Source organism: Vulpes vulpes, chromosome 4 (assembly GCF_048418805.1).
Source record: "Vulpes vulpes isolate BD-2025 chromosome 4, VulVul3, whole genome shotgun sequence".
Classification (NCBI taxonomy): Eukaryota; Metazoa; Chordata; class Mammalia; order Carnivora; family Canidae; genus Vulpes; species Vulpes vulpes.
Window position 1 is genome coordinate 131,150,945 of NC_132783.1, and position 13,457 is coordinate 131,164,401.

At 40.4% G+C, this 13,457-nt stretch overlaps 1 protein-coding gene and 1 pseudogene across 1 annotated transcript in view; both read left to right on the forward strand.

The window, feature by feature from the left end:
• Nucleotides 1-12,074, forward strand: part of LOC112933538 (UDP-glucuronosyltransferase 3A1-like) — a 55,820-nt gene extending 43,746 nt beyond the window's left edge. Inside the window, exons 12-14 of the mRNA XM_072757097.1 lie at nt 7,539-7,770; nt 9,470-9,689; nt 10,539-12,074. Coding sequence (XP_072613198.1) covers nt 7,539-7,770; nt 9,470-9,689; nt 10,539-10,815 — 729 coding nt within the window. The 3' untranslated portion in view covers nt 10,816-12,074. The remainder of the gene's footprint in view (nt 1-7,538; nt 7,771-9,469; nt 9,690-10,538) is intronic.
• A 40-nt stretch (nt 12,075-12,114) lies between these two features.
• Nucleotides 12,115-13,457, forward strand: LOC112933545 (keratin, type I cytoskeletal 18 pseudogene; annotated as a pseudogene).

Sequence of the window (13,457 nt, forward strand, 5' to 3'; positions counted from 1 at the left end):
ACTGAGGAGGTGAAAGACATGTACACTGGATACTACAAATTTGCTGAAAGAAATTCAGGAAGACCTAAATAAATTGAAAGACCTCTCCAGACCATGGATGGTGTTACTTAATATTATTAAGAAAGCAATACTACTAAAAGTGATCTATAGATTTTTTTCTAATCCTATCAACAACTGAAGGGCCTTATTATTATTTTTTTGGAGAAATAGGAAAACCAATCTTCAAATTCACATGGAAATGTAAAAGACACTGAATAACCAAATTAATATGAAAAAGAACAGAGTTGGATGACTCGTACAACTATGACCAAATAATTTATGATAAGGGTGCAAGGAGCAATCAATGGAGAGAATAGTCTCTTCAACAAATGGTGCTGGTACCACTGGATATTCATTCACGTGAAAGATAATGTTGTATGAGCCTTCCTCACACTACATACTGAAATTAACTAAACATGGATCAATGGCCTAAATAAAGAGCTAAAAGTAAAAAAAAAAAAATTCCTAGAGAAAAAGGGATAAATTGCATGGACTTGGATTTGACAATAGTTTGTAGATGTGACACCAAAAGCACCAAAAGCATAAGTCACAAAGGAAGAAAATAGATAAATAAGACTGTATCAGGATTAAACACTTCTCTGTATTGAAAACACTATATGGAAAATGAAAGGATAGCTCATCGAGTACAAGTAAAATATGTCCCCTTCCTCTGCTTTACAGTCTTATATTGGAGGTTCTAGTAAATTAAGATGAAAAAAGGTATAAAAAGCAATGAAATAAGGAAGGAAGAGATAAACTCTTTTTGTTCACAGATGACGTTGATAGTCCATTTCAAAACTCTGAGTCAAGAAATAGATTCTTGCAACTAATAAGCAATTATAGCAGTATCAAAGGATATAAGTTAAATATCAAGCCCATCTTTTTTGTATATATCAGCAATGAACAGGAGGAATGTGAGATTAAAGCACTATGCCATTTACATGAGCACAACCAAATATAAAATCTTGGGAATAAATGTAACAAAACATATATGAGATTTATATGAAGAAAACTACAAAAAGCTGATGAAAGAGATTAAGGAACTAAATAAGTGGAGAGAAAGTCTATGTTCATGGATAGGAAGTCTTGATATTGCTAGATGTTCATTATATCTAATTTGATTTATAGAATCAATGCAATCCTGTTGAAAATTGCAGCAAGTTATTTTGTATATATTAATAAACTGATGCTCAAATTTGCATGGAGAGGCAAAAGCCCTGATGAGCCAACACAATATTGAAGATGAAGAATTAAGGTGGAGGACTGACATTAGTCAACACCATGACATACTATATGGCTAAAATAATCAAGGCAGTGTGGTATAAGCAAAAGAATAGACAAATAGATCAATGAAATAGAATAAGGAGTATGTATGCATAGACCCACATACATTTAGTCAAATGATCTTTGATAAAGCATTAAAAGAAATACCATAAAAATAAGATAGTCTTTCCAACAAATGGACACAGATATTACCACTTCACAAGAACTAACTCAAAGTGGATCACTGACCTAAATGTAAGATGCAAATATGAAACTCCTATGAGGGGAAAGAGGAGAAAATAGATGAACTAGTGTTTGGTCATTACTTTTTAGATATAAAACCTAAGGCATGTTCTATTTTTTTAAAGGTTATTTTCCCTGGAATTATTTTTCATTTAAATTCAATTAATTAACATATAGTGTATTATTGGTTTCAGAGGTAGAGTTCAGTGATTCATTGGTCTTATATAATACTAAATGCTCATTACATCATGTACCCTCCTTAATGTCCGTCACCCAGTTACCCCATCCCCCCACTTCCCTCACCTCCAACAACCCTCAGTTTGTTTCCTATGATTAAGAGTCTTAAAAAAAAGTCATATGGTTTGTCTCCCTCTCTGATCTCATCTTGTTTTATTTTTACCTCCCTTCCCCTATCATCCTCTTTTTTGTTTCTTAAATTCCACATATGAGTGAGGTCACATGAGAATTGTATTCCTCGATTGACTTATTTCATTTAGTGTAATACCTCTAGTATTACCTCTAATACCTCTAGTTCCAACTATGTCATTGCAAATGGCAAGATTTCAATTTTTTGATGGATGAGTAGTATTCCATTGTGTATGTGTGTATATATGTATATATAGCACATCTTCTTTATCCATTCATCTGTCGATGGACATCTGGGCTTTTTCCATAGTGTGGCTATTGTGGACATTGCTGCTATAATAAACATTGAGGTGCAAATGTCTCTTCAGATCAATACATTTGTATCTTTGGATAAATACCTAGTAGTGCAATTGCTGGGTCATAGAGGATCTCTATTTTCAAACTTTTGAGGAATCTCCATACTGTTTTCCAGAGTGGCTGTACCAGCTTGACATTCGCACCAACGGTGTAAGACGGTTCCCCTTTCTCCACATCCTCACCAAAATTTGTTGTTTCCAGACTTGTTAATTTTAGCCATTCTGACTGGTGTGAGTTGGAATCTCATTGTGGTTTTGATCTGTATTTCCCTTATGCCGAGTAATGTGTAGCATTTTTTCATGTGTCTGCTGGCCGTTTGTATGTCTTCTTTGGAGACATGTCTGTTCAATGCCTTCTGCCCATTTCTTGACTGGATTATTTGTTCTTTGGGTGTTGAATTTAATAAGTTCTTTATAGATTTTGGATACTAGCCCTTTATCTGATAGGATATTTGCAAATATCTTCTCCCATTCTGTAGGCTGCCCTTTAGTTTTGTTGACTGTTTCATTTGCTGTGCAGAAGCTTCTTATCTTGATGTCCCAGTGGTTCATTTTTGCCTTTGTTTCCCATGCCTTTGGAGATGCATCTAGCAAGAAGTTGCTTCGGCCAAGGTCACAGAGGTTGCTGCCTGTGTTCTTCTCTAGGATTTTGATGGATTCCTATTTCACATTTAGGTCTTTCATCCATTTTGAATCTATTTTTGTTTATGGTTTGAGGAGATGGTCCCGTTTCATTCTTCTGCATGCGGCTGTCCAATTTTCCCAGCACCATTTTGAAGAGACTGTCTTTCTTTCCATTGGATATTCTTTCTTACTTTGTCAAGGAAGAGTTGGCCATAGAGTTGAGGGTCCATTTCTGGGTTCTCTATTCTGTTCCATTGATCTATGAGTCTGTTTTTGTGCCAATATCATATTGTCTTGATGATTATAGCTTAGTAATACAGCTTGAAGTCCTGCATTGTGATGCCCCAGCTTTGGTTTTCTTTTTTGAGATTACTTTGATTATTACAGGAGTGTCTGGTTCCATATTTTAGGATTATTTTTTCCAACTCTGTGAAAAACGTCCATGGTATTTTGATAGAGATTGATTGAGATTGATTGTATAGATTGCTCTAGATAACATAGATGTTTTAACAATATTTGTTCTTCCAATTCATGAGCATAGAACATTTTTCCATGTCTTTGTGTCTTTCTCAATTTCTTTCATGAGTGTTCTATAGTTTTCTTTTCTTTTTTTTTTCTTTCTTTCTTTTTTTTTTTTTGTTCTATAGTTTTCTGAGTACATATCCTTTGCCTCTTTGGTTAAGTTTATTCCTAGTTATCCTATGGTTTTTTGGTCCAATTGTAAATGGGATGAACTTCTTAATTTCTTTTTTCTGTCTCCTTATTAGTGTATAAAAATGTAAGTGATTTCTGTACATTGATTTTATATCCTGCCACTTTGTTGAATTCCTATATGAGTACTAGCAATTTAAAGGTGGAGTCTTTTGGGTTTTCCACATAGAGTATCATGTCATCTATGAAGAATGAGAGTTTGACCACTTCTTTGCTGATTTGGATGCCTTTTATTTCTTTTGTCAGATTGCTGAGGCTAGGACCTCTAGTACTGTGTTGAAAAGCAGTAGTGATAGTGGACATCCCTCCATGTTCCTGCCCTTAGGGGAAAAGCTCTCAGTTTTTCCCTATTGAGATGATGTTTTCTGTGTTTTTTTTTTTGTAGATGGCTTTTATGATATTGAAGTATGTTCCCTCTATCTGTACAATGTGGAGAGTTTTAATCAAGAAAGGATGTTGTATTTTGTCAAATGCTTTCTCTGTATCTATTAAGTGGATCATGTATCTCTTGTCCTTTCTTTTATTAATGTGATATATCACATTGATTGATTTGTGAATGCTGAACCACCCTTGCAGTTCAGGAATAGATCCCACTTGGTCATGATGAGTAATCCTTTTGATGTACTGCTGGCTCCTGCTAGTATCTTGGTGAGAATTTGGGTGTCCATGTTCATCAGAGATATTGGTCTGTAATTCTTTTTGTTGAGGTCTTTGTCTGGTTTTAGGATTAAGGTAATGCTTTCTATAGAATGTAAAACTTCCACTTATATATTTTGAAACAACTTCAAAATAATAGGTATTAATTCTTTAAATGTTTGGCATAATCACCCTGAGAATTCATCTGGCCCTGGACTCTTGTTTGTTGGAAGATTTTTTATTACTGCTTCAATTTCCTTGCTGGCTGGGTTTTTCTATTTCTTCCTCTTTCAGTGTTGGTGGGTTATAAGTTTCTAGGAATGCATCAATTTCTTCCAGGTTGCCTAATTTTTGGCATAGAGTTGCTCATGATATCTTTTTATAATTGTTTTCTTCAGTGTTGGTTCTGTTCTCTCCTGTTCATTCATGATTTAATTAATTTCTGTCCTTTCTCTTTTCTTTTTGGTAAGTCTGGCTAGGGATTTATTGATCTTATTAATTCTTCCAAAGAACCAGCTTGTAGTTTTGTTAATCTGTTCTACTGTTCTTTTGATTTCTATTTCACTGATTTCTGCTCTAATCGTTATTAATTCTCTTCTCCTGCTGAGTTTAGGCTTTATTTTCTGTTCTATCTCCGGCTCCTTTAGGTATGATTAGATAGTGTATTTGAGACTTTCCTTGTTTCTTGGAAAAAGCTTGCATTGCTGTATAGTTTCCTCTTAGGACAGTCTTTGCTGCATCTCCAAGGTTCTGAGCTGTTGTATTTTCATTTTTATTAGTTTCTATGAATTTTTAAAATTCTTCTTTAATTTCCTGATTGACCCATTCATCTTTAGTAAGTGCTCTTTAACCTCCATGTATTTGAGTCCTTTCCAAATTCTCCCTTGTAATTGAGTTCAAGTTTCAAAGTATTGTGGTCCAAAAAATATGCAAGGAATGATCCCAATCTTTTGGTATTGGCTGAGACCTGATTTGTGACCCAGTATGTGATCTATTTTGGAGAATGTTCCATGTGCACTGGAGAAGAATGTGTATTCTGTTGCTTTAGGATGGAATGCTCTGTATATACCTGTGAAATCCATTTGGTCCAATGTGTCATTCAAAGCCTTTGTTTCCTCATTGATCTTTTGCTTTGATGATTTATCCATTGCTGTGAGTGGGGGTGTTGAAGTCCTCTACTACTGTATTATTATCAATGTGTTTCTTTAATTTTGTTATTAATTGGTTTATATAATTGTCTGCTTTCATGTTACGAGCATAAGTAGTTACAATTGATAGATCTTCTTGTTGGATAGACCCTTTAAGTACAATATAGTGTCCCTCTTCATCTCTTATTATAGTCTTTGGCGTCAACATAATTTGTCTGATATAAAGATTGTTACCTCAGCTTTCTTTTGATGTCCATTAGCATGATAAATGGTTTTTCACCCTCTTACTTTCAATCTGGAAGCATCTTTGGGTCTAAAATGAGCCTCTTACAGACTGGATATGGATAGGTCTTACTTTTTTATCCAATCTAATACTTTGTGTCTTTTGAATGAGGCATTTAGCCCATTTACATTCAGAATAACTATTGGAAGATATGAATTTAGTGCTATTGTAATACCTATAAAGTCACTTTTTCTGTATATTATCTCTGTTCCTTTTTGGTCTATGTTACTTTTGAGCTATCTCTTTGCTTAAAGGATCCCCTTTAATATTTCTTGCAGGCTGGTTTAGTGATCACAAATTCTTTTATTTTCTTTATGTCCTGGAAGCTTTTTATATCTCCTTCTACTTTGAATGACAGCCTTGATAGATAAAGTATTCTCAACTGCATGTTTTTCTTATTCAGGTCCCTGAATATATCATGCCAGTTTTTTCTGGCCTGACAGGCCTCTATGGATAGGTCTACTACCGGTCTAATGTTTCTACCTTTGTAGGTTATAGAGCTTTATCCTGAGCTTCTTTTAGGATTTTCTCTTTGTCTCTGACATTTGCCAACTTCACTATTATGTGTTGTAGTGTTGACCTATTTTATTGGTTTTGAGAGGGGTTCTCTGTCTCTTGGAGTTGAATGCCTGTTTCCTTCCCCAGATTAGGGATGTTTTCAGCTATGATTTGCTCCAATATACCTTCTCCTCCTCTCTGTTCCTCTTTTTCTGGGATCTCAATTATTCTAATATTATTTCACTTATGGTATCTCTTGAGATCACCCCTTGTGATCCAATAGTTGTTTATCTCTCTTTTTTTCAGCTTCTTTATTCTCTATCATTTTGTCTTTTATATCACAAATTTTCTTTTCTGCCTCACTTACTAGCAGTTAAAGACTCCATTTTTGATTGCATCTCATTAATAGTAAGACATTTTCTATGATAGAGTTGATAAACGGGCTAAATTGATATTAAACATTTTTGTTCTAAGACAGAATTGTAAAGGGAATAAAAAGAGTATTCACAGACCAATAATAAATATTTGCATAGACATATCTGATAAAGACCATTATTCAAAATATACATTTATACACACAACTACACAACTATATATACAAAATATACAAGGGACTATTAAAATTCAGTAAGAACAATAAAAAGCCAATAAATTAATAGTTTTAAAATGGCCAAAAACCTTAGCAGACCCCTCAACAAAGAAGACAGACAGGTGGATAACAAGCCCATGAAGAAGACACCTGATAGAGCTATTTCTCCAACATCTACATCAGTCTTCAGAAGGCATACTGCCTCCTACTGGGCCAAGACAGTAACTGGCACTCTCTTAGGCACTAGATAACTCTCTGGTCTGGTGTTAGAACATTCCTAAATTTCCCTATCTCCCCATACCTAGAATGAAGGATGAGGAAGACCCTGGTACTGGGGCCTATTTTCAATGAAGAAAGAGATTCCCACCATATAGACTTTCCACTTCTATAAAACATTGTTATAAAAAAGGCAAAACAAAACATTGTTATACATGCAAGTCCTGAATCTAGATGTTGGTGCCACAGTATGCTTTGAGTGCCTCATGGGCAATGTGGGCTATTGTGGTAATGCCTGCATATTTAAAGCTCTCTTCATTTCCATTCATGGTTATTGAAAGTATTTATGTGGTATGATGTATCCTGAGGTCTCAGAGAAATGACTTCAAGTCCTGCAGGCACAATGGCACTGAGGTGTCCCATGGGCTATGAGAGCCACTTCAAGACAGTGAGGTCTAGGCACTACAGGAGGGTGTATTCAATACATAGATGACTTTCATTTCAAGGCTATATAAGCATTCATGAGCAACTCTGTTCAACTCCTTGCCTCTTTTACCTCTCTCCAGGAATTTGAGAATTTCATTGCCAAGTTTGGAGACTCTGGTTTTGTCCTTGTGGCCCTGGGCTCCATGGTGAATCTCTATCAGTCCCAGGAAGTCCTCAGGGAGATGAACGGTGCCTTTGCTCATCTGTCTCAAGGGGTGATATGGAAGTGCAATCCTTCTCACTGGCCCAAAGATGTCAAATTGGCAGCAAATGTGAAGATTGTGGACTGGCTTCCCCAGAATGACCTCTTGGGTAAGGACTATCCAATCTACTTCTCTCTTTCCATTTATGTATCTTCAGGGCTCCACTGGGCAACTCTGCCAACATGGGAAGGGGCATCTGGTAGCCAAAGGTAATCTTGAGAGGACAGAAATGGAGTAGCTAGCTGGAGTTCTTAGGAAATGAGGCTATACTTTCCAAATGGGTATAACTGGCATGTTTTCTTCTTCCTATTCTATCGCACTCCTGATACCTGTAGCCATAAGTGATATTGTCATCAGGTAGTTTTGACCTTTCTATATTTGGCACAGACCAAGGTTGTCCATATACAATCCAAGACAATTTGTGGACACATACTGTGGATTTTTTGCCGCTGTTGTTCCTGGCCTCTTGAATATTTGTTTGGCCAATGTGCCATTATAAACACACACTCCCACACATACTAAAACATTCTATGCTACAAAAGATATATTCAAGCTTTCACAGAATTGGTATTTTTTTTAAAATTTTTTTTATTATTATCATTTATTTATGATAGTCACAGAGAGAGAGAGAGGCAGAGACATAGGCAGAGGGAGAAGCAGGCTCCATGCGCCGGGAGCCCGATGTGGGATTCGATCCCGGGTCTCCAGGATCGCGCCCTGGGCCAAAGGCAGGCGCCGAACCGCTGCGCCACCCAGGGATCCCCCAGAATTGGTATTGATGGTGTCTGAAGGGTGTGCCAAGATATCTGAGTGTCAAGCTGACTAACCTTGTAGCCTTAGCAAGTTATTTTGTCCATCAAAATCTCTGGTAATAGAGGGATCCTTACACCCCATTGTTGTCATTGCTCTGTGCTACTTCTGAAGCCCCTCAGGGCCACAACCACTGTTTACATCAGAGATTAGTCCCCAGTGTTGTAGTTCACTAATATATTGGGAAATTAAGACAGATGACTCTGCACATATATTCACAGGGCATGATGTAGGGAAAAGAATTGTGATTTTCAGAGAAATACAAATGGATTCTGATGTGCATCACCATTGAGAGGCAGTGTCTGAGGTGAACTCTTCATTATCAGTACTTGTTTTAGTTTTCTCTAAATAAGAGTGGGGTGAGCACACAGGAGGTGGAAATGCTGAGATGAGTGGCCCATCATTGCCTATTTTAGTTTCTTATGAAATCGAGGAGAAAGCAGATATAGTATAAATTTGATGAATGTCATATGAGATGTGGTGTCAGCGAAAGTGTTAAGACTTTAGATAAGAGGGAAGCAAAAGGTTAGTGAAGGAAAGAGCATGAGACCTAGAGGGTGAGAGACCTGGAGAGTGAGAGACAGGGACAGAGAAGGAGAGACAGAGATAGAAAATAAGAGTGGAAACAGAAAGAGTGACACTGGGAAAGATAATAGGGAGACAATAGAGAAGAAAAGAAAAAGACAGGGTTGAAAGACAAGGATGGATGGAAGACAAGGGATGGAGGAAAATGTTGTGCTTATGATTGTTCTCAGCAATTGTCCCTGGGTTCTTAGTTTTAGAGGTACTGATTTAGAGGAATCTCTACACAGAGACAAGGCCAGTATTTTGTACCTTGGAATACGTACTCTTGGGTGTGTCAAAAGCTAAATCAGTAAATCCAGTTTCTCCAACATACCTTGAAATGCTTTGTATTTTCTTCTACCCTGATGCTTTCTCCTTGGTGTTCTGAAAGTTTTCACCATGAAATATTCTGTTCTGTTCCTGATTTGCAACAGCTCACCCACGCATCCGTCTTTTTGTCACCCATGGTGGGATGAATAGCATAATGGAAGCCATCCAACATGGTGTGCCCATGGTAGGGATTCCTGTCCTTGGAGACCAGCCTGAAAACATTGTCCGAGTAGTGGCCAAAAAGTTTGGTGTCTCTATCCAGCTACAGCAGATCAAGGCAGAGACGTTGGCTCTGAAGATGAAGCAAGTTATAGAAGACAAGAGGTCTGGAACTCTTTGGGCTTGTGGTCATTTAGGCTAAATGAAGATATCAAACACAGAGGGCATTGTGTGGCTTTTTTTTTTTTGCAACAAAACCTGAAACTTTCAAGACACAGAATTATGCGTGTGTGATGCTAACAGTTAACCTATTTCCTCTAAGAGCAAGAGTAGGCAATTTAAGTTAGATGCTGAGAATAGTTTTCTATCTTAAGAGTTGTGAAGACTCTGACCCTAAATACATAGGGTGTGTGAGAAGTCATAGATTTTGGGGGTGCGTATACTGGAATTACACTGAGGCCGGAGGTCACCTTCTTGTCCTCCAGTGTTTCCTGCCTCAGGCACTTTGTCATTGATGCTCCCTAGGATATATCCTTCCCTTCTTTTCACAGGGCTGGCTCCTTCATGATAGCTACACTTATTGTCAATGTTCTCTCCTCAGAGAGACAGGAGGTCTTTGTGTGACAGTCCTAAATACCTTATTCTCCAGCCTCCTCAATCATAATTAATTTTTCTGTCTTAATACTTCTTATGATCAGTAACCACCCCATTTCATTCTGTTTGAATTTACTGTGTGTCCCTTATACTTTCTACTAGAAAGTAGAGTGTAAGCTCCCCTGGATGGCCAGGTGTGTCTCTTATTTCCTTTGTGTTCCCTGTAGCACAGGGCCACACCCCATGGAGGGACCAGTTAGAACTCTTCAGTGGGACCCAGCTAGACTGTGGTAAGGCCAGGCCAAGAACTAGTCTTTCAAACTGAGTCTTTTGTGCATTTGGATGAAAGTGTGTGTGAGATGCAGGTCTCTAAGACTTCTGAGGTCACATGAGTAATGCCCCACCCGTCTCTGCCAACAGGTACAAGTCAGCAGCCGTGGCTGCCAGCATCATCAGGCGCTCTCACCCCCTGACCCCTGCCCAGAGGCTGGTGGGCTGGATCGACCACATCCTCCAGACAGGGGGTGCAGCACACCTCAAGCCCTATGCCTTGCAGCAGCCATGGCATGAGCAGTACCTGCTGGACGTCATCTTGTTCCTGCTGGTGGTCACCCTGGGCACCCTGTGGCTCTGTGGGAAGCTGCTGGGCATGGTGGCCAGGTGGGTGTGTGGGGCCAGGAAGCAGAAGAAGGCCTGATGGAGGTTCAGTCTTGACAGGTGTTTGGGGAGCCACTGGTCATAGATGGCTTTCCCCAGCACAGGACACCCCTGTTTTCTTCTCCGTATTGGCACTTGAGGGTGGCACTCAAATTGCTCTTCACTATTTTCTGCCTCTGTTTAGAAATTCTTGTGAAATACTCTTGGGATTCTTCTTTTAAATTGTGTTAAAGTGTGTATTACATAAAATTTACTGTTTTAACCACTTAGTGTAGAGTCCATGGCATTGAGCACATTGACATTGTCCTGTGAATATCACCACCACCCATCCCAGAACTGTTTCTACCTCCTCAACCAAAAGGCCATGTTTGATCAAACAGTAATTCCCCATATCCCTGCCCACCCCCCACCAGCCCCAGAAGCTCCTGGCCATCCCAGTTCTACTTTCAGTGTCTACAAATTTGATCTTGGCTTCCTGACTTGCCCCTCATCAAGTCAGGTCCAAGAATGGACCCCTCATTCTTACCCAAACCTTCACAGACAGCCCCAGCTTCCTCTCCAGTCCCTGTCCCTAGACACAGAACCCTGCTTATTGCATCCGGCATGCCTGACACTTGTCATTCTCTCTGCCCTTTCTCCATCCTCATACTTCATGATAGGACAGAACATATTGGCCAGTTGTTCTATGTTGGACCTTCCTCTTGAACCTTCTTCTCACCTCATGTCCAAGCTCAGGAACTCTGGTCTCTGTCCTACTTGGACAGGGATGACCCTCTCAGGATTCCATCTGTGGTCTCTGTCCTGAGTCCCTCCTGTGTAGGGCACATACTTTGCTGCCCAGGCCTGGAGCCTGCTTTTTGGCCACAAAGCTGTGGTTTTCACTTTTCATAATTCCCTCCTCAGGATTCCCTCTCTTGAAAATGTAGTCATGGAGAGACCTCGAGTGCAGATCCCAGACTTCCACATGAGGCTCTGGGGCTCCGGTCCAGTGAGTATGGCAGTTCCCAGGACTTTGTTGATTTAGGAAGTATCCATCTGCCCCACAGATATGCCACCCAAATATGCTACCCTTTATGTGGTAAATCCTTAGGAATTATATTCATTTCCTAGGAACATAAACCAGAAAACGTGTGGCTTGACTACCAATGTGTTCGGTTGTTTTTTTATCTTCATTGACAAAGGTAGATTCAGGCAATGGAGTGGTGGTTTGGTGGCTTTGTCATGTCTTGTCTCCCTCCTTCCCTCCTTCTCTATGTTTGTATAAAATACATATAATTAAAAAATTTGGCCCGAGCCTGAGTCCTGGCCTCCTGAGTCACCCTCTTGCTCTCCGAGCAGCATGAGCTTCACCACCCACTCTACCTTCTCTTCCAACTACTGGTCCCTGGGCTCCATGCAGTTGCCCAGCCACTGGGTCTGGCTGATTAGCAGCAGGGCGGTCAGCGTCTATGCAAGCGTGGGGCGCTTGGGCTCCCAGATCTCTGTATCCTGTTCCACCAGCTTCTGTGGTGGCTGGGAGTCTGGGGCCCCGCCACGGGGATGGCTGGGGGTCTGGTGGGCATGGGGGCATCCAGGGTGAGAAGGAGACCATGCAAGACCTGAATGACTGCTTGGCCTCCTACCTGGAGAGGGTGAGGAGCCTAGAGGCTGATAATCAGAGACTGGAGATGAAAATCCAGGAACACCTAGAGAAGAAGGGACCCTAGGTCAGAGACTGGGGGCAAGATCTTCGAGGACCTGAGTGCTCAGATCTTTGCAAGTGCTGTGGACAATGCCCACATTGGTCTGCAGATTGACAATGCCTGGCTTGCTGCTGATGACTTCCGAGTCAAGTAGGAGATGGATCTGGCCATGCGCCAGTCTGTGGAGAGTGACATCCATGGGCTCCGCAAGGTCATTGATGACACCAATGTCACTTGGCTACAGCTAGAGACAGAGATCGAGGCTCTCAAGGAGGAGTTGCTCTTCATGAAGAAGAACCATAAGGAGGAAGTAAAGGGTCTACAAAACCAAATTGCCAACTCTGAGTTGATGGTGGAGTTGGATGCCTCCAAATCTCAGGACCTCAGCAAGATCAGGGCAGATATCTGGGCCCAGTATGACGAGCTGGCTCAGAAGAACTGGAAGGAGCTAGACAAGTACTGGTCCCAGCAGATCGAGTAGAGCACCACAGTGGTCACCATACAGACCGCTGAGATAGGAGAAGCTGAGATGATCCTCACAGAGCTGAGACGTACCGCCCAGTCCTTGGAGATCAACCTGGACTCAATGAGAAATCTGAAGGCCAGCTTGGAGAACAGCCTGAGGGAGGTTGAGACCCGCTACACAATGCAGATGGAGCAGCTCAATGGGGTCCTGCTGCACCTGGAGTCAGAGCTTTCCCAGACCCAGGCAGAGGGGCAGCACCAGGCCCAGGGGTATGAGGCCCTGCTGAATGTCAAGGTCAAGCTGGAGGCTGAGATTGCCACCTACCGTCACCTGTTGGAAGATGGGGAGGACTTCAGTCTTACTGACATCCTGGACAACAGCAACTCCTTGCAGACCATCCAGAAGACCACCACCCGCAAGATCAAGGATGGCAAGGCAGTGTCTGAGACCAACGACAATAAAATTCTGAGGCGTTGAAGCAGCAAAACAGGATACCCTTTGAGGAATAAAATGTTCAGAGGTCAAAAAAAAAAA